General features: G+C 43.7%; 1 protein-coding gene across 1 annotated transcript in view; it reads left to right on the forward strand.

The window, feature by feature from the left end:
* Nucleotides 1-5,198: 5,198 nt before the first annotated feature.
* Nucleotides 5,199-27,743, forward strand: part of LOC141129959 (vomeronasal type-2 receptor 26-like) — a 34,430-nt gene continuing 11,885 nt past the window's right edge. Inside the window, exons 1-6 of the mRNA XM_073617994.1 lie at nucleotides 5,199-5,327; nucleotides 7,619-7,752; nucleotides 8,739-9,093; nucleotides 11,459-12,220; nucleotides 17,940-18,009; nucleotides 19,180-19,397. Of these exons, the coding sequence (XP_073474095.1) occupies nucleotides 5,199-5,327; nucleotides 7,619-7,752; nucleotides 8,739-9,093; nucleotides 11,459-12,220; nucleotides 17,940-18,009; nucleotides 19,180-19,397 (1,668 nt within the window). The remainder of the gene's footprint in view (nucleotides 5,328-7,618; nucleotides 7,753-8,738; nucleotides 9,094-11,458; nucleotides 12,221-17,939; nucleotides 18,010-19,179; nucleotides 19,398-27,743) is intronic.

Here is a 27,743-nt window from a genome sequence, read left to right on the forward strand (position 1 = left end):
GTGACGACATGATGCATTTTTCCACACTGCAACCCACCACACATCCCACCAGTGTTGTAGTGTGAACAGGACACAATTGTTTTGGATGTGCCCTAGCAGTGATCTGCATATCTAGTGTGGAAAAACCACCACCGCACGTCGTGTGAACCAGCCCATCATCTCAGGTGGCCAGACCATCTTTTTTTATTTTTCATTTTTGATTTACATCTTTCAGAGTTTGTAAAAAAAAAACTCCTAAACTCTGAATTTTATGAAAACAGGGACGGGTGGAATAAAAAAAATATACTATGGCTATAGATTATGTGATAGCTGCACAAATGTTTATATTTTTGATTTAAAAAAATACACTGAAATCATTTTTAGCACTCAAAAACACAACCTAAGAATATTTTTCTGAAAGACCACATCATGGTCTGTGTGGACTTATTCCTGACACACCTCAAACTTAGCATCATATATGTTAGTTTTGTCATACAACTGCAACTGAGAGGTCTCTTCTCCCACTTGTTGGGCCTTCAGGGCAGGAAAAAAAAAAAAAAAACAATGGTTTTTACACTCCCCTAATTTATCCCCAAAAGTTTTACCTTTAAGCCGCGTACACACGATCGCATTTTCTTTTTCTTTTTTTTCAATGAAGAGATATTTCTTGAAATTTTCAACGGTTTACAGAAAAAAATGAGGAATGAAGAGAGAAAAAGAAAAACAGAAAAAAATATAAAAAAAACAATACAAAGCATGTAATAAGAAGCAGTGTGGGTTTACGTATGCAGCCATAGTTGGATAGATTGATACCAATAGATATTTATGTAGTATTATAGTTGTTAGTCCAGATTTCCCACAGTTTATCAAATTTGTCGCATTTAAGTGAGTTACAGTAATTGCTAAGAGTCTTTCGAAAGTATAGTTTTGTTGAACTTTCCTGGTTACATCAGTGACGTTAACTGTAGGATCGTTTTTCCAATTTTGGAGTATCAAAGACCTAGCGACTAATAGGATGTCTCATGGTGCGTGGAACAATCGCATTTTCTTGACGGGAATTGTGTGATGACAGGCTGTTGGCGGAAAATCCGACCGTTTGTACGCTCCATTGGACAATTGTTGTCGGATTTTCCGCGGACAAATGTTGGATGGCAGGTTTTAACATTTAAAATATATAAATATATACGCTGCGCTTTCCAAAGTCATACACTATACCAGTGTAAAAACAACATATAAAAAACCTCCAATAGTGAAAGAAAACGTCTTTCCTAACAGTGGAAAGTGACAATAGTGCAATAAATGAACACATATATTAAAAATAAATATACATACAGTGACCCACTAATGCATAAAAAAGTGCTCCTGTGCATGTGCATAGCATCCAGTATTATATGGTATATCAATATCGCATTGCTGGGTTGTTCAAAGAAGTGCTCCTGTACAAGTGTATGGTATCCAAAAAGAGTCTATCCAGATGTAATAAAGATCATGCGATTATAAAGTTCATGCGATTGTAAAACCGCTAAGTGCAATAAATTTAATGCAATTATAAAATCCAAAACATGCCGTGGTGTTCCTCACTCTGGTGCTCCCCTTAGGTATTTAATGCTCACCTCAGAGCGTGCGACCTTGCAACTAAGCGCAGTCAAAACACGCATATTCGAATATTCTCAAACAGAGGCTTCTGTAGAACTGAAAGTATAGGATTCAAGTCCCACGGTGGCAAGGGAGATCGCACCGGTGGAACCACATGTCGCACTCCCTGAATGAAGGTATGCACCAGGGAATGCGAAGCCAGGGATCGTTGAAAGAAAACTGCCAAGGCCGACACCTGGCCCTTGACAGTACTCAAGGCCAAATTCTTTTCAACGCCCCTCTGAAGAAAAGCCACAATCCGAGCCACCGAAAAAGAACGTGGGTGAAACCCCACTGACTCACACCATGAAATATACGCTTTCCATGTCCTATAATATACCTTCCTGGAAGAAGAATTTCTAGCTCTGAGCAGCGTCAGAATCACCGACGTAGATAAGCCCCTATCCTTCAAAACCTGGCTTTCAATAGCCAGACCTTTAAAGCCAGTGACGGTAAGGCAGGGTGGAAGATCGGCCCTTGGAATACCAGATCCTCCCTGAGAGGCAGCCGCCAGGGGGCATCTGCGACCAGATACACCAGGTCGGTGTACCAGGAACGACGAGGCCAGTCCAGGGCCACTAGAATTACCGGAATTGCTTTGGCTTCGATCCTGTGCAACAGCAGTGGCAGAAGCTTGAGAGGAGGAAAGACGTAGATCAGACGATACTAGCCCCACGGAGCGACCTCTGGAGATCCCCAGCATAGGCAGATCTGTTGAAATACCTCCTGATGGAGAGACCACTCCCCTTGGTCCAATACTTGACTGAGGTAATCCGCCTGCCAGTTGTCAACCCCCGGAATGTGAACGGCTGGGATGAAACGTTCTGCCCATTGTAGAATGCCGGCTACTTCTAGACCGGCTAACACACTCCTCGTTCCTCCCTGGTGGTTGACATAGGCCACCGCCGTGGTATTGCCTGAGTGGATCCGTATCGGGAGCCCCTGAAGCCGATCCGTCCAATGATCCAGACAGAGTCTGATCGGCCGGAGTTCCAGGATGTTGATAAGTAGCCTGGATTCCTCCAGTGTCCAGTGACCCTGAGCCGAGTTCAGGCCCAGGACTTCTCCCCACCTGTACAGACTGGCATCGGTGGTGACCATGATCAAGTACAGCGGGAGAAAAGATTTCCCTTGCCGAAGAGCCTGGGAACGAAGCCACCAGATCAGGGACCCTTTGGCTCCTTGACTCAGCCGAATCTGACTGTCTAGAGACTCGGCACATTTGTCCCATTTTAACAAGATTTCCTTTTGCAGGGGTCTCATATGAAACTGATCAAATGGGACTGCCACAAACGTAGACACAATCAGGCCCAGTACCCGCATGGAAGTCCGCAGGTAAACCCACCTGATGGACAGCAGCGAGCAGGCTGCTGCCTGTAATTTCTGGAGTTTGTCCTGCGGAAGGACCACTCCAGCCCGAGCGGAATCCAGAGTCAGACCCAGATAAATCAATTTCCGAACTGGGGTCAACGCAGACTTTTGGTAATTTATCAGCCACCCAAAATCTGCCAGAGTCTGAACAGTGATCGCCACGTCGCCCCTCAGGGCTCTGCTCGCAGCAGAAGGTCACCCAGAACAGAAATTCTTGATGTTGATGGAGGCAAGAAAGTCTCCCTGATGAAGATATACCACCATGGAGTGAATGGACTCCATTCGGAACTTTCGCACCCACGCATGGTGGTTCAGGGCCTTGAGGTCCAGAATCGGACGTACCGTACCCTCCTTTTTGGGGATCATAAATAGGTTTGAATAAAAGCCCTGGAAACGTTTTGATACCGTAACCGGGACAGTCACCCCCTGGAGCGACAGGCCTTGTAATGTACCCCAGAGGGCTAACAAGTGGTCTGGAGACAGATGTAGATTGGACGGAAAAAAATCTGCTTGGGGACAAGTCTGGAACTCAATCTTGTAACCAGACAGAATCCCTTTGTGTACCCTCTTGTCATTTATCAGAGATGTCCATGGGCCCGGAAGCCAGCAAAGAGGTCCGCCCACCCGGGGTGGGTGAGGGCTCCTCTTCATGCTGAAAGGAGCCTTATCTGGGGGTCTGGAGAAACCCGCTCTCGGTTTGCCAGACCAGGGCCGCTTAGAACTTCTCGATGGGGACTTGAAAGACTTCGAGCCTTTGTCAGTGGACCCTGAGGGATGAAAAAACTTTCTGTGTGCCGAGAAGGAAGGGCCACGCTTGCGACTTGGCTCCTTCCATTTCTTTGACTGTGAAAGAAAAGTACTCTTCCCCCTGTGACATTCTTAATGATATCATCCAGAGTGGCCCCGAATAAACAATCGCCTTGAAAAGGCAGATCAGCAAGGCCTTCTTTGAGGCCTGGTCCGCAGTCCAACACTTCAGCCACAATACCCGTCGAAGCACTACTGCTAAAGCAGACAGCTTAGAAAGCAAGGGAGCTGTGTCCAAAGAGGCATCGCAGACAAACTGCAGCCCCTGGACCAGTTGGTCCGCTAATTCCACGAAGGCAGGTGTAAACTGGTCCCCTTCCTGGTCATGGCGCAACAGCTTTGCCCACTCTGTAAGCGTTTGCGACACCAGAGCAATAGCCAAAATCGGCCGAAGCGCTGAACCCGCAATAAAGAACATAGTGCGGCTCAGAGACTCTGCCTTCCTGTCAGCCGGGTCTTTAAAGGCTGGAGAGCCCTCAACAGGAATCATAGTGGTTTAGTTCCACCGGGAAATCGGGGGATCCACGACAGGCGGAGTTGTCCATTTTTTGAGCAGACTTTCCTCAAAGTGATAACGCACAGCGAAACACTTTGGGATCACAAAGGGGCGTTTTGGACGCTCCCAATCTTTATAGACAAACTTGTCAAAAAAGGAGGGATAAGGCAACACTTTTGTCGCACGAGGAGGCTTGTGAGTGCCAAAAGGGACTGGCACCTCTACGGCATCTGTGGCTCCATCCTCCATCTTTAAAGTTTCCCGCACAGAAGCAATCAGTGCATCTACCAGTGCCTTCTTATGAGCAGCCACTGGGGCTGAGGAATCATCCTCACTGTCCGCGAGATCCAGGAATGTGGCCGCAGACCCCGCAGGGTGGGCCCTGTCCACGGCAGCCAAATCAGTTTCAGGATCTGACGAGACAGATGAAGCAGGGGAAGGCATTGGACGCTTCCTGCTAGTCCGTCGGTCAAGAGCCACCTCCACCCGGGACACAAAGGACTCCAGGGCCACCGTCAGTGTGTCAATGGATGACTGGGACCCAGAGGGACCTGCAGGGGGTCAGGCGGGGAAATATGCTCCTGAGACTCCATGAGCGATAAAGGAGAGCCCCACACCAAGAGTGACCACTACATTGAGACACCTACCACACTGGTAGTGATACCGGACCACCAAGACACTCCACAGCCTGCAGCAGAGAGAGGAGGGATCCCCCAGACTCACAACCCCACTAGCGTAGAGCTTTCTGCCTCAGATGTCGACCTGCACAGACGTGGCGTCCAAGGAAGAAGAAAGCACAGGAGTCAGTGTCGGGTTAAAAAGAGGGGCTTCCGTCTGCAAAAAAATGGCATGTTGGGCTACACAATAATGTCCGGCCATAGGAAGTCCTCAGGCACTAGGGAAGAGGACAATGGCTACGGCAAAATGGCCGCCGGCCATGCTAACCGAGTCTACCATGCAGGAGAACCCTGTAGCCTCCAAGGATGAGAGCGAGAGAGAGAGAGAAGATCCGGGTACCGGACCCAGTGCCTCCCCACCGGTAAGCACAGCACCTAGGCGGTGCACACCCCCAGCCCACCAGTATTCAACTCCATCCCCCTGTACCCACCACAGGCACACTACCTCATATGGAGGGGGGAGGGGAAGAGGGGGGCTCCAAGGGACCTCCAGGGCTAGGAAAAGAGGGTGCAGGGATAGAGGGGACCTTCAGGACCGATTAACTTGGGGAGGGGCCCGCGTCCGCCACAAAAAAACCCCTAAGGGTAGAGGGGGACCTTTACTCACCATACCAGGACCAAGCTGGCAGGGAACAGGGAACTAGGTCCTTACTCCTGACTAGGCAGAAAAAACTGAAGGCCTGTAGCCTCGAGGGGGGTGTATATCACCTAGGACTGCCCATGGGCGTAGTCAAGTCTTTTTGTCGAAATGAAAAGCCCGAATCAACACTCACCAAACTTCTACTAACACAAAATTAGCAGAAGGAGCCCAAAGGGTGGCGCGAAAGAGCTGAAAAACAACGTAGCACGTCACTACGTTTGTATTTGTTGGCCAACAATTGTGTGGCCGTGTGTATGCAAGACAAGTTTGGGCCAACGCCCTTCGGACAAAATTCCACTTTTTTTTGGCCAACAATCCGATCCTGTGTACGAGGCTTAATACTTTAACTGGACCAACATGCTATGGAGCTCCCTGTGATGTGCCCTCTGGGAGTGGTGTCCCGGGGTGCAGAAAAAACACTATACTTTACTAAAACTGCAGAAATCTAGTGCAGCTGTGCATGGTAGCCATTCAGCTTCTAACTTCAGCTTACTCAATTAAGCTTTGACAAAAAAACTGAAAACTGATTGGTTTCCAGGTTTTGCACCTCCAGTTTTAGTAAATCAACGCCTATGAATATGAGACCCAAATGAATTTTCACTGGCACATTTTTATTTATTTTTTTGTTCTTCTAACAGAGATGGAAAGTGACCATTGAGTGACTTGCCCCAGTCAGCAGCCTTGTGCACCCTGGGGTTCAAGGTCTGACGCCCTTCCCCCAGAGGTCGGACCAGTACTCTACCCTCATGCGCTGTGTTTTCACGGCTCACTATTTTTTTGTTCTTCTCACAGAGATGGAAGGTGAAGGATATCTGGGCCCACCCTAATACTGGGGAGACAATCTGTGGCCTTTGGGTCTTTTTTCCCTCCTCAATCCCCTCCACAATCCCCTTGGCTTTGAGTTAGGTAGATCATAGCGTGACTTGCCCCTGTCAGCAGCCTCATGCCCCAGGGGGTTTAGAGTCTGGGACTCTTCCTCTTTGGAGTTCGGACCAGTACTGTACCCTCATGTGCTTTTTCTGTGCTATGATGTCATGGTTCACTATTATTTTTTTTTGTTCTTCTCACAGAGATAGAGAGTGAAGGATATCAGGGCCCACCCTAATACCGTGGAGAGGCTCTGTGGCCCTAGGGTCTTTTTCCCTACCAAATACTTAAAATGCTGGTTTTGGCAGGTTTTTAAGGAGTGGTAACCACCTGGCTTAGAGTTAGGTAGACCACTGAGTAACTTGCCCCTGTCAGCAGCCTTGTGTACCGGGGGGTTCAAGATCTGAGGCCCTTCCTTTTCTGAAGTCAGACCATTACTGTACCCTCATGCACTTTTTTTTTGTACTGTGATTTCACAGTTCACAATTTTTTTTGTTCTTCTCACAGAAATAGAGGGTGGAGGATATCAGGGCCCACCCAAATACAAGGAGAGCATCTGTGGCCTTTGGGTCTTTTTCCCTCCTCAACTCTTCCCTCTCTTCATTGAGACCTCCACCAAGTACTTGGAAGACTGTCTTTGGCTGGCCCCTAAGGAGCGGAGTCCCCTGACTTTGAGTTAGGTAGACCATAGCATGACTTGCGCCTGTCAGCAACCTTGTGCCCCAGGGGGTTTAGGGTCTGGGGCCCTTCCTCTTTGGAGGTCGGACCATTACTGTACCCTCATGTGCTTTTTCTGTGCTGTGATGTGATGGTTCACTATTATTTAATTTTTTTGTTCTCCTCACAGAGATGGAGGGTGAAAGATATCAGGGCCACCTTAATACCGGGGAGAGGCTCTGTTGCCCTAGGGTCTTTTTAGCTACCAAGTACTTGGAATTCTGGTTTTGGCAGGGCCCTAAGGAGTGGAATCCCCCTAGCTTTGAGCTAGGTAGACCATAGCATTACTTGTCCCTGTCAGCAGCCTTGTGCCCCAGGGAGTTCAGGGTCTGGGACCCTTCTTCTTTGGAGAATGGACAATTACTGTACCCTCATGCATTTTTTTTTGTGTTGTGATTTCATGGTTCACTTTTTTTGTTCTTCTCACAGAGAGGGAGGGTGGAGGATATCAGGGTCTCCCATAATACTGGGGAGAGGATCTGTGGCTTTCAGGTCTTTTTCTGTCCCCAACTCTTCCCTCTCTTCATTGAGTCTTCCACCAAGTATGTGAAAGACTTGCTTTGGTAGGTCTCTAGGGAGCGGCATCCACATGGCTTAGAGTTAGGTAGACCATTGAGTGCCTTACACCTGGTCAGCAGCCTTCTGCCCCCAGGGGGTTAAGGGACTGTGGCCCTTCCTCTTCTGAGGTCGGACCATTACTGTACCCTAATTCAGTTTTGTTTGTGTTGTGATTTGACGATCACTTTTTTTGTTCTTCTCACAGAGATAGAGAGTGAAGGATATCAGGGTCCACCCTAATACCTAGGAGAGGATCTGTGGCCCTCGGGTCTTTTTCCCTCCCAAACTCTTACCTCTCTTCATCAAGTTCTTGGAAGGCTGGTTTTGGCAGGTCCCTAAGGAGCGGCATCCACCTCACTTCGAGTTAGGTACACCATAGGTTGCCTTGCCCCATCAGCAGCCTTGTGCCCTTGGAGGGTTCAGTGAATGAAGCCTTTCCTCTTCAGAGGTCGGACCATTACTATACCCTCATGTGCTTTTTTGTGTGCTGTGATTTGACATTTCACTTTTTTTTCTTTTTGTTACTGTACTCTCATGGAGATGTAGGGTGAATATTATCAGGGCCTACCCTAATATTGGGGGGGGATCTGTGGCCTTTGGTTCTTTCTCCCTCCCCACTTCCTCCCTCTCTTCAATGAGCCCTCCACCAAGTACTTGGAAGATTGGCTTTGGCAGGTAACTAAGGAGCGGCATCCACCTGGCTTCGAGTTAGGTAGACCACTGAGTATCTTCAGCAGCAGCCTTGTGTCCTGGGGGTTCAGGGACTGTGGCCCTTCCTCTTCAGAGGTTAGACTATTACTGTACCCTTATGTACTTTTTTGTGTTGGGATTTCATGGTTCACTTTTTTTTGTTCTTCTCACATAGATAGAGGGTGAAGGATATCAGGGCCCACCCTAATACCGGGGAGAGGATCTGTGGCCCTCGGACCATTACTATACCCTCATGTGCTTCTTTGTGTACTTTGATTTCACATTGATAAATATATCTCAGTTGTCTCTTGGCTCAATGGTCTCTTGGCTCTCAGAATAACCTCAGTATATTTCTTATTTTTTGCAGACTTGATATGAATGAATATAGAAGTATCTTGGTGTTTATCTTTGCTATCAAGGAGATTAACAAGAGCACGAAGCTTCTACCCAATATTACTCTGGGTTATCACATATATGACAGCTGTGGAGAGACAAAGAAAACCATAAATTATGTTCTACAGATATTATCTGGGATAAAAGAGGCCCCTAATTATAACTGCAGGAAACGGGGTGAAATTGCTGGTTTCATTGGTGATTACAGTTTTCAGGCAACCCAGGCAATGGCACAGTTACTCAGCCTCTACAGATATACACATGTGAGTGCAGACTGGAGATTTCACATGAAAATAGTATTGATGTTCAGGAACACTGACAGGATTATTGAAATCTACTAACACAATAGTGACATATCCATTGACTTACAGTAGCATTCTAATATATGTATTTGATAGAAAGGAGAATGGACTTCGAGTGGGCATTTGATGATATATACACTATATTGTCAAAAGTATTATGACACCTGCCTTCACACACACACTATGTTACCAAAAGTATTGGGATGCCTGCCTGACACAAATTAACTTTAATGACATCCCAGTCTTAGTCCGTTGGGTTCAATATTGAGTTGGCCCACCCTTTGTGGGTATAACACTTTCAACTCCATGTCTTTATGGACCTTGCTTTCTGCACTGGTCCGAATCATTTGGTGGAGGGGGGATTATGAAGGGAACTCTTAAGGCATCAGCATACCAAGACAATTTGGACAATTTCATGCTGCCAACATTGTGGGAACAGTTTGGGGATGACCCCTTCCTGTTCCAACATGACTGCGCACCAGTGCACAAAGCAAGGTCCATCAAGACATAGATGAGTGAGTTTGGGGTGGAGAAACTTCACTGGCCTGCACAGAGTCCTGACCTCAACCCGACAGAACACCTTTGGGATGAATTAGAGCGGAGACTGCAAGCCAGGCCTTCTCATCCAACATCAGTGCCTGACCTCACAAATGCTCTTCTGGAAGAATGGTCAAACATTCCCATAGACACACTCCTAAACCTTGTGGACGGCCTTCCCAGAAGAGGTGAAGCTGTTATAGCTGCAAAGGGTGGGCCAACTCAATATTGAACCCTATGGACTAAAGACTTGCCATACACTATACGAAAAATCGTCTGAAAATCGGTCATTTAGACAGTTCATTTGTTTTTCGGCCAGTTAATGGGCACAAAATCCATAATCATTGCCGAAAAAACAAAGGACAAGTTTGGAAATTTTCTGCCAAATGAACGATATATTGAAAGGTTAATGTGTTTCACGTCTGAACTGTTTGCACTAGGTATATGTAAAAAAACCAAACAAAAAATGGATTCATTTATGTCCACTGAACGATTTATCGGTCATTACATGATGGCACTATTGTTTGCTCTCACGGCTGAACATTTGTTTTTCAAAAATAGGTTCGGCCGATTTTTTGCATAGTGTATGGCCAGCATAAGACTGGGATGCCATTAACCACTTCCGGACCGCCCACCGTCGTTATAGGTCATTATAGGTCGGTACTTTGAATAGGAATATCGTTGTTACGGCAGCAGCTAGCTGCCATAACCCCGGTATCCTCTTCTTTGGCTGGCGATCCAGTTCCCGAAAAGAGTGGTCTCTGCGGCGGATTTGCCGCAAGATCACTTTTATCAGCGGCGGGAGAGGGGCACCCCCCCCTCCCACTGTGCTCCGGTGCCCTCCGAATTCGTTGACAGCATCGGAGGCGATTGGATCTTCTCCCTAGCTTGGCACCTTGTAATATGAATAAAAGTGACACTTTTTTTAAAAAAAAAGAACAGTGTAAAGATAAAAAATAAAAGGTAAAATAAATAAGAAAAAAAAATTTAAACATGCTCCGTCCCACTGAGCTCGCGTGCAGAAGCGAACGCATACGTGAGTAGCGCCCACGTATGAAAACGGTGTTCAAACCACACATGTGAGGTATCACCGTGATCGTTAGAGCAGAAGCAATCATTCTAGTCCTAGACCTCCTCTGTAAGGCAAAACATGCAACCTGTAGAATTTTTTAAACGTCACCTATGGAGATTTTTAAGGGTAAAAGTTTGTCACCATTCCACGAGCGGGCGCAATTTTGAAGCGTGACATGTTGGGTATCAATTTACGTGGTGTAACATTATCTTTCACAATATACAAAAAAAAAATGGGCTAATTTTACTGTTGTCTTATTTTTTAATTAAAAAAAGTGTATTTTTTTCCAAAAAAAGTGCGCTTGTAAGACTGCTGCGCAAATACGGTGTTACAGAAAGTATTGCAACCACCGCCATTTTATTCTCTAGAGTGTTAGAAAAAAATATCTAATGTTTGGGGGTTCTAAGTAATTTTCTAGAAAAAAAAAAAACTCTTTTTAGCTTGTAAACAACAAATCTCAGAAAGAGGCTCAAGTTCATGTGCCTGTAAAGGCAGGTGTCCCAATACTTTTGACAATATAGTGTATGTGTTACATGGCTGTAAATGGTTGTAAAAAGTGCATTATTGGAGCAAATTGGCTGGACAGAAGATTGTTAAGTTTGTCAAATAGTAGTAATCTTCTGGCATATTAAAAAAAAATTGAGCAACATATAATTTTGTGATAAAAAAAAATATTAAATGCAAATCATTTTAAAATACTTTAATATGCCTACATAGGTCAGTTATAGTTTCACGGAACCTTCTCTGAGTGACAGACAAATGTACCCACATTTTTATCACACGGTTCCCAACGATCAGATTCACTATGCTGCTCTTATCAAATTCCTTTTACATTTTGGTTGGAATTATGTTGGCATAATATTAACAAACGATGCCACCGGAGACACAGAACAGTTGAAGAAGGCTTTGACCCATCATGGCATTTGTACCGAATATGTCATATTATTATCAAAAGTCATCAAAGATTTCAGAAGGGCTTCCAAGGTTCTTAAAAACACTTTGAGTACGGTTATTCTAATATGTGGTGAGTTCTACAAGGAGTATACGTATTTCATTCATCATTTAGAGCTTTTTAAGGGAAATGCAACTTTTATTCTCCATAAGTCATTGACTATTCTGGAACCCATGAAAGAATTTTTTCCATCGATGAACTGCAGTTTCTATTTTTCACTTCCAACTAAACCCATCCCTGGTCTGAAGGCCTTTATAGAGACTGAGAATCCATCCAACCCCCCAAATGATCCCTTTCTGGAAGACCTGTCAATTCTTCGCTGTGATTGTCTATCTGATAACCCTGACAAAAATTTGTATTTTCAACAAATCTATGGCATCCTTCCGGAAAATTGCAGCCGGATTTGCAATGTTAACTATACTACTTATTTTGGGCACTACTACGTCTACATCGCGGTGTACGCTCTGGCCAATGCTTTACACATGATGAATCCAAGTATGGAATTTCCACTTAAATTAAATAACAGAGTAAGCTATTTATTGTTTCATCTAGAAAGAGGAATTTCAGTTTTAAAAAATTAAAAGTAAGCATCTAAAAATACTGTGTATGTCCTAAAAGTGCCATACAGATATATGGTGTGTAAAACACCATATATGACATAGTGCAAAATCTTTGAAGCGAACAGAAAATCCAATCAAAATGTTCAATTCAATCCAAAAATGTCTTTATGCAAAAATGCTAAATATATTACATTCATAAAGTGCAAAGTTCATAGATTGATCACTAAAGTGCTCCTGTGCAAACAGTTCATGCATGCCAGTGTCCCACACTGGACAGATCGATCCTGAGGGCACAGTGCTCAGACATTCACCGTTGTGACACCTTCACCATAAATCAGATGGATGCTTAGTGGCTGCGTTTGATGGCACAGTGGCTGTCTTTGATGGGCACAGTGGCTGAGTTTGATGAGCACAGTGGCTGCGTTTGATAGCACAGTGGCTGCGATTGATGGGCACAGTGGCTGCAATTGATGGCACAGTGGCTGCGTTCGACAGGCACAGTGGCTGAAATTGATGGAACAGTGGCTGCGTTTGATGGGAACAGTGGCTGCGTTTGATGGCACAGTGGCTGCGATTGATGGGCATAGTGGCTGCAATTGATGGGCACAGTGGCTGCATTTGATGGGCACAGTGGCTTCGTTTGATGGCACAGTGGCTGCAATTGATGGCACAGTGGCTGCGTTTGATGGGCACAGTGGCTGCGTTTGATGGCACAGTGGCTGCGTTTGATGGGCACAGTGGCTGCAATTGATGGGCACAGTGGCTGCAATTAATGAGCACAGTGGCTTCGTTTGATTACACAGTGGCTGCATTTAATAGACAAAGTGGCTGCAATTGATGGGCACAGTGGCTGCTTTTGATGGGCACAGTGGCTGCGTTTGATAGGCATGGTGGCTGCAAATGATGGCACAGTGGCTGTGTTTTATGGCACAGTGGCTGCGTTTAATAGGCACAATGGCTGCAAATAATGGGCACAGTGGCTGCTTTTGATGGGCACAGTGACTGCTTTTGATGGGCACAGTGGCTGCAATTGGTGGGCACAGTGGCTGCGTTTGATGGCACAGTGGCTGCGTTTGATAGGCACAGTGGCTGCGCTTGATAGGCACAGTGGCTGCGTTTGATAGGCACAGTGGCTGAAATTGATGGCACAGTGGCTGCGTTTGTTGTGCACAGTGGCTGCGTTTGATGGCAGAGTGGCTGCGTTTGATGGGCACAGTGACTGCAATTGTTGGGCACAGTGGCTGCGTTTGATGGCACAGTGGCTGCGTTTGATGGGTGCAGTGACTGAAACTGATGGGCATGGTGGCTGCAATTGATGGCACAGTGGCTGTGTTTGATGGCACAGTGGCTGTGTTTGATAGGCACAGTGGCTGCGTTTAATAGGCACAGTGGCTGCAATTGATAGGCACAGTGGCTGCTTTTGATGGGCACAGTGGCTGCAATTGATGGGCACAGTGGCTGCTTTTGATGGGCACAGTGGCTGCAATTGATGGCACAGTGGCTGCGTTTGATAAGCACAGTGGCTGCTTTTGATAGGCACAGTGGCTGCGCTTGATAGGCACAGTGGCTGTGTTTGATAGGCACAGTGGCTGAAATTGATGGCACAGTGGCTGCATTTTTTGGGCACAGTGGCTGCATTTGATGGCACAGTGGCTGTGTTTGATAGGCACAGTGGCTGCAATTGTTGGGCACAGTGGCTGCGTTTGATGGGCACAGTGAGGCTGCAATTTATGTTTTTTTTTCAGAATTTTTCAGTTTGTTTGCGCCTCCTCAAAAATTTTGAGGAAATAGATTTACATCCAGCAGCATCTTTGTTTTTTTATATAAGTGCACTGATTTTAAAATAAAATGGTTTAACAAATGTTTCCAAATATACGTAAATTTGAATATTCGAAAATTCGTAAATTCATAAATTCATAAATTCGAAAATTCGTAAATTCGTAAATTCAAAAATTCGGAAATTCGAAAATACAAAAACCCGAAAATTCTAAAATCTGAAATAATAACTAACTAATAATAACTTAACTATTACTAACTATTAAATTATAAGTATTGGAATTTCCTTTTAAATTTCCTTTTAAATTTGGCTGTTAGTGAACATAACGAATACAAATTTATACAAAGTTACAAATTAACTGAAATAATGAATGCTGTATCTAAATGAATGGAACGTAACACATTAATAATAATAAATAGCAATAATAATAATAATAAACCCATATTATTATTTATTAATAATTAGTTCCTTTCCATTTGTTTAGATGTGCATTCGTTATTTTGAATAATTGGTAACTTCGGATAAATTTGTATTTGTTACATTCACTAGCAGCCAGATTTCATAGGAAATTCCATTACCTATAATTTACTAGTTAGTTATTATTAGTTAATTAGTTATCATTAAAAATTTTCAGATTTTTTCCTTCTTTCAAATTTTCGGATCTTCTTTCTCATTTTCGGATTTTCAAATTTACGAATTTTTGAACTTATGAATTTACAAATTTTTTAATTTTCTAATTTACGCATTGCAATTATAACATATGACCCCCCAAAAAAAAAGTGAATAAAACAAAAAAAAAAAAAATCTTTAGCAGGGCTGCCTGTCAGTGGAGTGCCTGGGGAAGAAAAGGGCAAGCCTTGCTCAGGGTTGGTGAGCTCCATAAAGCCTTCCTCTCCATCTTCTGTATTTTGGCTCTGTAAGATTGAGAGGCGAGAGGGGAGAGATGCAGACGCTGCTGCCGCGGCGCCATCTTGGATTTTTTGGCGGCCGGCCGGTTCAGATAGGCCGTTATTTTCTGAGGGTGCCTGTCATCCTTTCTTTTGACAGACATCATTCCACACTGCAGCGGGGTGAGGAGGGTCCCCAGGTGCAATTTTCATCCCGAAACGAGGTCCCAGAATGAGGTCCCAGTACGCTGGTGTATGTCGCTGAATCCCGGGCTTTCCACAGAGCTCAGTGGAGAATGTCCATGCTGCTTGGATGCCGGCCACGCCCCCAAATGAATGCATGTTTTAACTGTATGTTGCCTTGTCCTATGATATTGTGTGCTCAGTTTCTTATACTGGCAAAACTTTTTTTTCCAATTTGTTCATGTTAGTTGCAGTAGAAAAATGAGTGTTCCACATATTCTTTGTATGTTCTCTATGTATTTATTGGTCATAGCAACAATCACTTTAATTTCCAAAGCATGTTGCCTTTCAACATGGTTGAGAAATACAATATATACAATTCATCAGTATAATAGTGGGATAAAATGATAATATAGCACAGAGTCATAATACATTATCTATCTCTCAATAAATATATTATCTATCTTCAATAATCTATAAATTTGTGTTCCAAGTGCTTGAATAAAATAACTCCTTTCTAATCCCCCAGAAGGCAATTGGATATTGGATCAACAATCTCTGGTGTTATGTCCTATAAATGTTAGTATACAGTTATGTTTTTGTGCATTTAGGAATGCATCCAGTTCTTTTTCAAATGTTCTTTTCTACTGAGCTGGCCAGAACTACTTTTTTGAGGGAGCCTATTTTACAATCACAGCTCTTACTGTCAAGATCCCTTTCTGTGTGTGGAGGTTAAAGCTCTGTTTCTCAGATGTAAAGAGCACCCCTAGTCCTTTGTAATGACCTTAAATTGAATAACTCTACACCTTTATTCTTCAATTTGTATTAAGATGTCATTATATCATATAGTATTGTATTTCTCAGCCTTGGTGAAAGGGGGTTGCTTAGCCCCATAAAACACATTGACTCGCTATGTAATTGAGATTTAGGGTGTGGTGGTCCATGGAGGTGTGAAAGGTTTGGTCGCAAAGAATCGGTGTAGCTCGGGAAGTCAATTGGAAGAGGGAGGCAGGAGAGCCCTTATAGTGTAGTTAGTTAACTCAAATGAGGTGAATAACTATTTTTTATTAATAGGTAATAATGTAAAAATGCAGAGACTGTGGCCACCCTGTGGGGTGGAAACATGCAGATTTCTGTAGACTCAGACGGAGAAAACCCTGACTCCAAGCAGGATCTTCTGTAGTGTTTTCAAGCAAGCGTTGAACTGGATGAGTTAGCAATGGTAGTATAAGGATTGGTTGGAGTCATCTGGTTTACTGTACATTGAATTGCTTTATTTCATGAAAAAAAACTTCTTCACTGCAGGGTGATACACCAATGTTTTCCATTCCATGGTAACGGTGCTTCTTCTGAGTGGGTATTGTGGAAGAAGCTTCTTGCACAATACCCACTTGGAGGAAGAAGCCTTTTCTACGTTACCCACTTGGATAAAGAAGCTTCTTCTACAATACCCAATGAGATAAAGAAGCCTCTTCCACAATACCCAGTCAGATGAAGCAGTTTCTTCCATGATACCCACTCGGATAAAGAAGCTTCTTCCATAAAACCCAATGGGATAAAGAAGCTTCTTCCACTATACCCAATGGGATGAATGAGCTTCTTCCAAAATACCCATTTGGATAGAGAAGCTTCGGCCATGATACCCACTTGGATGAAGAAGCTTCTTCCATGATACCCACTTGGATGTAGAAGCTTCTTCCACAAAACCTACTTGGAAAAAGAAGCTTCTTCCACTATACCCACTTGAATGAAGAAGCTTCTTCCACAATAACCACTTGGATGAAGAAGCTTCTTCCAAAATACCAACTTAGATGAAGAAGCTTCTTCCACAAAACCCACTTGGATTAACCACTTCAGCTTCCCGACTAGGCCATTTTTTGCGACTGTGTTGTTTTAACTGTCAATTGTGCGGTCATGTGACACTGTACCCAATAAAATGTATGTTTTTTTTTCCTACAAATAGAGCTTTCTCTTGGTGGCATTTGATGACCTCTGCGGTTTTTATTTTTTGCGCTAGAAACAAAGAACGACTGACAATTTTGAGAAAAAAAAAACAATATTTTTTACTTTCGGCTGAAAAAAAGGAAAACAAATCTAATTTCTTCATCAATTTAGGCCAATATATATTCTGCTACATAATTTTGGTAAAAAAATATCCCAATAGGCATATATCGATTGGTCTACGCAAAAGTTACAGCTTCGACAAACTATGGTATATTTTTCTTTTTTTTTTGTTACATTTTTTTTTTAACTGGTAATTTCGGGGATCAGCGGGATCTGCTGATCAGCTTCCTCTGTGTAAAATCACAGTGGGAGCGAGCCGCTGGCTGCACGTGCTCACACTGAAAACCTGGAAGTGCAGAATCACATATATATATATATATATACTGTATATATGTGATTCTGCGCAGAGCAGTCGTGAACCAGGTAAGAAGCATCTTAACCAATACCCACTAGGATGAAGAAGCTTCTTCCACAATACTCCCTTGGATTAGGAAACTTCTTCATCAATACCCACTCAGATGAAGCAACGTTTTGGAGATGACTAACCCATCCTTAGGCATATGACTACAGATATCTCTGCCAATCGCACCACTGGTGGGCTTTTTTAGATATTATTTACCTTTGTGATTGTTACAGTTACTAATAAAACTTGCTGAATTTATGAAGAATCTGTGACGGCTTCACCTTACTCAATAAGCTAAGTGTACATTTCCTACTCCTTTAGTAGATCATCCTGAATGTTTCTTAATAAATGTGCAAATAAAGTTGCAAATGAATTTTGTTAAAGTTAGTTTCAAGAAACTGTTAAATGTGCTCCTCCTTTCCTATTTCAAAGCTCCACAAGTATATGAAGAAATTACATTATGAAGCTCATATGGGGAACAATGTTATGTTCAATGAGAGAGGTGAACTTTCATCACGCCTGTATCTATACAATTTGGTATTTTACCTAGGTAAGGAATCCATTGATAGAGAACCTATAGCCTTCTATGGAAATATGACAGAAGGGGAAGGATTGCACTATATTTCCCAGGAAGACATCAAATGGAAAAATGGAGTGGTGAGATCATGTTTAGATTCACACGTTTTGATCTCCTTTGGTAATCACTAATTTTTAGATATGGTTTCCTTCTGATGACAGTCATAAATTGCTCAGGACCACCAATTTTCAGCCTATTCACGTCACATATTTTACCAGTGTGTGTTTTTTTCTGAGCAGAACAAGACTGAAGGACTTGATAGCCACTCCCTGGCCAGTATCTGCATTACTCTAATAAGCTTCTACAGGATAAGGAAACGCTCCTGACTGCCATACCTATAGAGACCTAAAGGGTATTGACAAAAATAATAAAGTTTTCTAGGTTGGCAATTTTCCTGGATGACATATTCATTGGAAATGGAAAAAAAATTAAATCTATAGCTGGCCATGTTACTATATCCAAATATCACCTGCTATTCAAAATACATCTCATTGTAAGCTCACTCACCAACAACATCCAGTTCATCTTCTTCCTCCTTGTCACTGTCTGCTTCTCTACTCAGAATACAGAGCCTTGAAAACGTATTCATACCCCTTGATATTTTCCACATTTTTGTCAAGTTACAACCAAAAAATTTATTTTATTGGGATTTTATGTTAAAGTCGACTGTGGGGATGTGAGAGAGAGTGAGTGAGTGAGAGGACGTGTGCGGGCTGAGCTCCGCTCCAACCATTCATCCTGAAATTTCTCTGGCACTGGCCGGGCTGACTCTCTGACTTCCAGCGACTCTCAGTTCCGATTCTCACCAGATCCGTTCGTATACAGGCACCCTGGGAAAGAAAAAGGCTTTCGGTGCACCGCGAGGTCCCACCATATCTCCGGGTAGGCTCCGGTCCTCCACAGTGCCTGCGGTCTCCACCACCACCCCTGCCGCCTCTGCTGCCTCTGCTGCTGCTGCTCTTGGCTCTGTTAAGCCTGCTAAGCCTGCTGCTGTTGTTGTGCCTGCTGCCGCCGCCGCGATATTACCTCCGAGGCTTCCCATACCAAACATGTCAGTTAGCACGCAGACGCTCCCTGATCTGTCTCCACCTGTAGCCTCTCACGCGGCCTCCCATGCTGAGCTGCTGGCAGCAATTAAAGCTGGAAATGAAAAGGTGATGGTTAAAATAGACCATTTGGCTTCAGATATCAGCTTAATTCGGCATGATATGGACAAATTTAGATCCCGCTTCGTAGAGGCTGAGAGTCGGATCTCACAACTGGAGGACGTTACCAGTGCAGACTCCAGGAACCTTCGCGCTTTGCAGCTGCAGGTAAAAGCCCTACAAGATAAGTCGATAGACACAGAAAATCGCATGAGGAGAAACAATCTAAGGATCGTAGGCCTACCGGAAAAAACAGAAGGTAATAAACCAGCTGAGTTTGTGGAATCCTTTCTTATATCATTGTTGGACTTACCTGCTATGCCCCCTACATTCGTGGTAGAGAGGGCGCATAGGATTCCACCAACCCCTCCAGCCCCTGGTAATCCTCCCAGGCCTCTTTTATTGAGACTTTTGAATTTCAGAGACAGAGATAAGATATTAGCTGCAGCTAGAGATAAACAAGAACTGCGGTTTAATAATGCAAAAATCATGTTGTTTCCTGATTACTCCCCTGAAGTCCAGCAGCGACGCCGGGCCTTTACAGAGGTCAGAAGACGCCTAAGGGATAAAGGTCTTAAATTTAGCTTATTATATCCCAGCAAGCTTCGAGTTGCAGACGGGGACCGAACATTCTTTTTCACCAATCCGGAGGCCGCTATATCCTGGTTAGATGGCCGTGGGTGACGCAAGTGTTTTTTTTTTTTTTTTTTTGTACCATTCTTACTACTATAGTCTACTATAGTCTACTATAGTCCATTATAGTGCACCCTTATAGTGTCTAAAATTTTCTTGCTATTCTGTGGTCTCCTAATGAATGCTTAGATAAATGTACTTTATTTGGAGTTGGAATGCTCAGCCCTTTGGACTTGGACTTGGACTATATCTCTTACACTAAGAGCCAAGAGTTAGAAAATTAGAACCCAACCCCACCTCAATTACTCTCTGTTGCTTCCTTTTTTGTCTCCTTTTTTCTCTTCCTTTTTTTTTTTTTTTTTTTTTTTTTTTTTTCCTTCCCCCTCCTGCCCTTTTCTCCCCATCCCGTCCCCTTTTTTTTTTTTTTTTTTTTTTTTTTTTGGATAGGTATTGTATAGGTTTTTCCTTTTTTCCTTTTTCATATATTTGTTCGGCCATAGGGTGCCTGAACAAATAGTAGTAGTAGTACGATATCCCCTTTTAGGGGTATATCTGCAATATAGTTGCAATACAGTTGCAGCTTGTGTGTGTGTTCTTTTTTTTTTTTTTGGGAGAAAACTAATCCCAACTCTCCTCCTCCTTTTTTTGTTTTTTGAGAGGAGATGGGACTTAGTCGGATAAGCACTTCGTGCTTGGGTATATATATTTTTTTGTTGTTTTATGTTGGTCTTTGTCATGGTTTGTATAAGCTTGTTTCAAAAATTGCCTTAAAAATTAACATTGCTGGTACATGGTATATTGTAAAAATCTTGCTGCTTGTGAGTTACCCCAAATGGTGTTCCCCTAGTCATTTTACTTGGCCATGGCTTCCTAAACCTATATGGCCACTTCCTTAGCTGAAACCTTTTCGGTCCTTTCATGGAATGTGAGAGCTCTTAATTCTAAATTTAAACGGGCACTGTTGATGAGATATCTAAAAACCCACTCTCCACATTTTATTCTCCTACAGGAAACCCACCTCACAGGCAGCAAGGTTTTAACTCTAAAAAAACCCTGGATTCAGAGGGCCATCCATGCGACTTACTCCTCTTATGCTAGAGGGGTCTCAATCCTAATACACAAGAAATTCCCCTGTGTTATTGAGGACGTGTGCACGGACCCCCAGGGCAAGTTTGCAATGGTGGTGTTTTCACACTGGTCTCAGCGATATATAATCATAAATGTTTATATTCCTCCACCTTTTACACATGATTTATTATATAAGGTTTTGGAAAAAGCAGCTCCTTTTTATCCAGCGAAATTGCTGGTGATGGGGGATTTCAACTCTACTATCTCCCCAGATTTGGACAGACCAGTCCCATCAAAAAACTATAGCTCTGAACTATCTATATGGGCACAGGCAATGGGGCTACAGGAGATATGGAGATGGAAACACCCGGCTATTAGGGCATACTCATGCTTTTCGGCCTCACATAGGACTGCCTCACGGATTGACCTAGCCTTCTCTAATTCAATCCTGTTGACGGATGTAATAGGGGCTAAATACCTACCCAGTGGGTTGTCCGATCATAGCCCACTGGTAATCGAGCTTCGCTCGCCTGCACGCCGAGATGCGGCCCTGTGGAGGCTGGGGGCACAGTGGATTTCCCACCCTGAGGTGGCTGACACTATCCCACCCAGACTAGTTGAGTTTTGGGAACTTAATGAAGGCTCCTCGACCCCACAGACGGTCTGGGACACCTTCAAGGCCTATACAAGAGGGCAATATATCTCTATTATCGCTAGTGTCAAGAAACAGCAGGGCCGGGAAACTTACAGGTTACAACAGATGGTAGAGGATCAAACATTAATCTATAGTACAGATCCTACAGCAGCTCATTTTGACGCATTAAATGCCGCCCGCAGTTCACTAAATTTACATTTAACGGAAGTTACAAGATTGGATATGCATAAAGGTAGACAGCGACTATTTGAACAGGGGGACAAGAATGGTCGTTTCCTGGCCATGTTGGCACAGCATGAATATCCATCCACAGTGGTTTCGGGCCTGCGGTCTTCAACTGGGGATAAGGTGACCTCTCAGGTAGAAATCTTACAAATGTTTAAAGCCTTTTACCAAACTCTTTATACCTCTGCTCTTCCCCCCGACTTCCAGCCAGAGATGTTGCAAAACCTTTTAGATCCACTAGCACTTGGCTGGCTGTTGAATGAGGAACGAGAATCGTTGGTACGCCCTATTTCGGCCTTAGAGGTTTTAAAAATTATACGGTCCTTCCCTTTGGGCAAGGCGCCAGGGCCGGATGGTCTTCCTATAGAATTTTATAGGGCACATGCAGCATTTTTGGCACCCATCCTGGCCCAATTATACACCCTCTGCCTATCCAAGGGTGATCTGCCCCTTTCAATGCACCAGGCCTATCTTACTTTGATCCATAAGGACCTTAAGGACCCAGAGCTATGTGCCTCATATAGGCCAATAGCCCTATTGAATAATGACCTGAAAATCTTAACCAAACTGCTGGCTACCCGTCTATATCCATTATTACCTTCGGTTATTGACTCTGATCAAACAGGATTTATGCCTAAAAGGTCAACCGACGTTAATCTTAGGAGACTCTTTACCAATATTCATGCCCAACACAATAACTCCGGTACCAGAGCTATTGCCTTACTAGATATAGAAAAGGCATTCGACACTGTGGAGTGGCCCTTTTTGTGGGAGACTCTACGTCGAATGGGTTTTCCACTACGGTTTATATCATGGTTGCAGGTGATCTATAGGTGTCCCATTTCATCGATTCGTTTGGGCTCCAGACTCTCAACTCCATTTCAACTGTTTCGGGGAACTAGACAGGGCTGCCCTCTTTCTCCGGCTCTATTTGCTCTAGCTATAGAGCCAGTTGCAGAGGCTCTCCGTACATCGCCTCATATTAAGGGGCTTAGGATAGGCATGCTGGAGGAGAGAGTAGCCCTGTATGCTGACGACATGGTTTTATTTTTGGGGGACGCGGGTCCATCACTTCAGGGTGCTCTGTCACTCCTCAACACTTTCTCCATGGTAACGGGCCTCCGGGTAAACTGGCCAAAATCTACTCTATTTCCAATAGATCAAGCAGCCAAATTGACATCCTCTCCAGATAGCCCATTAAAGTGGGTTGACTCCTTTAAATATCTTGGGGTTTGTGTCTCTGCACAAGCCTCAGATTTTCTTAAATTAAACTTGGATCCGGTAGTGGGGGATATGAAAGCTAAACTCAAGGCATGGAATAATCTCCCCCTATCGGTATGGGGAAGGGTCAACTTGCTTAAAATGAAGGTCATCCCCAAATTCATATATTTATTCCGCCATTCCCCGCAGTGGATTCCTAAATCCTTCTTTACTAAACTAAACCAACGCTTTTCAGAGTTTCTCTGGGGCTCCTTACCACCGAGATATAAGTTAACTACATTAATGAGGCCACTATCGCAGGGTGGTATGGCCTTTCCAGATTGCTATAAGTACTTTTTGGCGACACAGCTGGTGACAGTGGTCTGGTGGCTAAATCCTGATAAAACCAATGTGGCCTCCGCTTTGGAGGCCACTGTGGCAGGCTCCTGGGAATCTCTTCAATACCTAATTTACAGAGGCCCATGTGCCCCACACTTATTAACTCCGTCTATGCTTACTACTTTACGGGCCTGGAAAATGGGCTTGGCTATTGAAAAACACAGCCAGATGGGAATTTCCCCTAATACACCCCTATGGCTAAACCCCAATTTACCACATTTTTACAAATCTATTGACCCCCAGATATGGACTAGATATGGTATAAAATTAATCTCACAAGTGGTGTCTTGCACCTCACTGCTTTCTTTTTGTCAGCTTTCCTCCCAGTATAATCTTCCGCAGCACTATCAGTTCCGTTATCTTCAACTTTCGCATGCTTTCGAAGCCCAATTCCCACGTTCGTCCTGTATATTAATACAGTCTAAACTGGAGACTACTCTTAGATCCGGTTGTACAAAAAAACCTATATCTCACATATATCAGCATTTAATCTATGAGTCCTTGCCTCCGTTGGACGGCCTTTTGTCCCGTTGGCAGCGTGACATTCCAGCTTTGAGTGGCGAAGATTGGGATGGTGTTTGGGACTTCCCTTTTAGTTCGCTAGTCTCTATACGTGACAAGTTAGTCCAATTTAAAATAGTCCACCGGGCGTATTTCACTCCCCACAGACTTCATTTGATAAATCCTGCCCACTCCCCTAAGTGTTGGAGATGTAGCTACACCCCCGGAGATTTTTCCCATATCTTTTGGCATTGTCCAAAGATACAACAATTCTGGGGGGAGGTACTAGGCCTAATCAATAAAATTGCATCCACTAATCTACCACTGTCTATGGAGATTTGTATGTTGGGCCTTATAAAAAAATTAGTTCCTGCTGTAGCTAAACGCACGATGATTGGCTTGCTTCTATTTTACGCTAGGAAAACCATAACATTTCAATGGAAGAAGCCCTATCCCCCCACAAATGTCCAGTGGAAACGTTTGGTTAACGATAATCTTCCACTATATAAAGATACCTATCTTAATAGAGGCTGCCAATTGAAATTTAATAAGGTTTGGAGTGGGTGGCTGGAGGAAATGAACATTGCTTACTAATGTTGGACTAGCCTCAGTTACGATACCAAGAATCGACGATTAAATGTAATTCCTAGTTAATAGGTATAGGCCTTTATGGGCAGTGGGGGGGCGGCCCAAAAATTCCAAAAATCCCCTTTTCACTTACATGTTAAAATTGTATTGCATGGATGTATTCCTCTCTTTTTCTTTCCCTTTCAATTTTTTTTTTTTTTTACCTGATGTACCTGCGATATTACCTGTACAAGCTAGACAACCAATTTGTATATGTCTTTATGTCTTTGTGTCCTATAAGGAAAATTTGAATAAAAATAAATTAAAAAAAAAAAAAAAAGACCAACACAAAGTGCACCATAATTGTGAAATGGAAGAAAAATGATAAATGGTTTTCAACATTTTTTGTAAATCAATATGTGAAAAGTGTGGCGTACATTTGTATTCAACCCCCTTTACTCTGATACTCCTAAATAAAATCTAGTAGAACCAATTGCCTTGAGAAGACCTAATTGGTAAATAGAGTCCACATGTGTGTAGTTTAATCTCAATATAAATACAGCTGTTTTGCGAAGCCCTTAGACGTTTGTTAGAGAACCTTAGTGAACAAACATCATCATGAAGGCCAAGGAACACACCAGACAGGTCAGGGATAAACAAAAAAATATAGTGCTGGCTAGATGGTACCGTAGGATACAGCACCTCATCCCCGAGGTAATCAAATAACTAGTGGATATGAGGACAGGGGATTATAACGGTGCTAAGGTGAAGGAATATAAAGAGAAAAGGAAAAGTTTTAAAAGGCACAAAATTACAAAGTTTATTGATAATAATACATACATAGAAAAATACACTTAGATCGATTAACATTTAAAATGAATATGTATACTGCATATGACCCAAGGTATAATGGAATAGGCCAGATGGAGGTGGCCGGCGAAGTGGGGGCTCAATTTCCTACATGTTTCGCCAAGGCATTGGCTTCCTCAGGGAACAAGAGCTCGAAATTGAAAATATAAAAGGGTCTGTATATGGAGATAAGGAAAACATCAAATGAGCAAAACATGTTAAGCAATGCAGTATTTTAGTACAAGCTCGAATAAATCTATATTGTGGCTGGACAATCATGCACCCAGGCGGCCCCACCAGTCACGGCAGCGCAAACGTACCTGAAACGCCGACACCCAAGGAGGGGGCGCGGAAGGCGTCACCACAGGGGAATAACGGGAAGGCCGCGCCGTGTATTGTGCCTGCAGGGGGCATACAGTAAACCTGACAAAGGAATGTATTGAGAATATGTGAGAAGATGTAAAACATTACATGTAAGAGACTAAAGATGATGCAATTATGCATCAATTGCATAAAGCAAAAAAATATATGTATATTATGTGTCTATTTTAAGAGGGTATATCAAAGACTCACACTTTTCTTTAAAAACACTAAATTGCAGTGGGCACAGAGTGCCTGTAGATGGATGCATGCACACAGCAAAACAATTAGCGGAATCCGCAATCGAATGGAAGAAGGGCCTAAATGAGAAAAATAGGTTGCTTTAAAGGTAAGACTAGTGATCGTTATAGGTTTAGCAAAGAAAGGAAAAATCAGAAGGGAACTTACTTAGTAGAGTACACTGCCAGATGGAAATCTCATATTGGTGCAATCAAGTGCGTAAGATGGAGTATATTTAAATTTATTTTATTAGAAAGGCGGCAGTTGCAGTGCGTCCTAGGCAAAGAAGGGTATAAAGGAAAAGATTGAGGCGGCCCAGACTATATTGGAGAAAATAATAAAGCTGGTAGGGAGACAGGGAACACATTTACCTGATACGCCAAATATCAGAGAGTGACTCATAGACAATCAATGTTGAGGATTGCCGGGAAATAAATAGTAAATCCAAAGTGACTCCTACAAAAAGTGATTGGGGACTCAGTAAATAATGGACTATGGAGAGAGAAAGTTTAAAATAGTGCTAAGAGTCATGAAGAAAAAAAGGGGTTACCTTATTGCTGTGTGTAGAGAGTTTACAGGCACGTCCCTCGTCCAACATGTGGGCTGAGGGACTGGCCGGTTACTAATATACCCCCCACACCTGATCAAACCATGATCAGGTGTGCGGACGCGGGTATGGGGCGTCCGCGCTTGCGCACAGTGCGGCGTCACGGAACTACAAGTTCCAAGATGCACCGCGTGCGCATGCTCAGAGCAGGCGGGCCGCGTGGCGAATGGGAGGGTCAGACGCCAAGGAATGGGAGGTACCAAGGCGTCATCACCTCCCATCAGCCGGTGGAAAGGAGGGGACCAGAGAGTCCAAGTACGGCGCGGACACCCAGGGCAGACATGGAATGGTCTGCCCCGGGCGTCCGTACAGGCACGAACGGCGCTGACCTTGCACCACCCGAGGGGGGAGCCAACACCTCGCCCCCCCATCGGGGCACCGGGGGGCCAGGAAACGCCGCGATCCGGTGGCGGAGCATACCAAGTGCAGGAAAGGCAGTGGGCGGAGGCACAGGGCGGGGGAGCATCACCCCCATTAACCCCGCAATCAATAAGGGTCCATGAGGACAGCAGGAATTACCTGTGTGTCGGCACACCATGTCCAGCCACAAAGTGTATAACATACATAGAGGACCACAGGGTCCTAGTTGCACAAAGAAACATACTTGTATAACATGGACTGAAAACGAAAAGACATATGGATTAAGAAGGTATGTGAATACAGATATCAGAGACCTTCGCATATCTATGAGTACAAACAGAAATAAAAATGAGACAAGTGAAAATCAAAGTATCGATATTGATGTATAAACATATTGGTATGGAGAGAAATGCAATAATGACAAATAGCAATCATGATGATATAGCAAACCATAAGGGATCTGTAGAAAAAACCACAAGGGGAGCCATGGCAGAGGAGTGAAGGCCAGAAAGATAGGAGTGAATAAGGAAAAGAAAAAAGTGAGACAGACAGAGGGAGGGAGAAATGAGAAAAAATGGGGGACAAAGAAAAGGGGAAAAGGGGGGAGCAAAGAAAAAAACCATAAATGACGCGGGCTGGAAAAAGGGCCGTAAAAGAAAAAAGAGATACACAATATATTTACAGGTATGGTTCATAAGAGTATAGGTATTAAAGAAAAGGTTTGAAGCTAATATGTTCATTAAGTCCCAGGAAAATAGTAGCATTTAGTGTGTGGATCCATTTTGTTTCAAGTCGTAGTAATTTATTATCTATGCTTCCGCCTCTGACATGTGGGGGGACATGCTCAAGT

This window comes from Aquarana catesbeiana, linkage group LG01, assembly GCF_042186555.1.
Source record: "Aquarana catesbeiana isolate 2022-GZ linkage group LG01, ASM4218655v1, whole genome shotgun sequence".
NCBI lineage: Eukaryota > Metazoa > Chordata > Amphibia > Anura > Ranidae > Aquarana > Aquarana catesbeiana.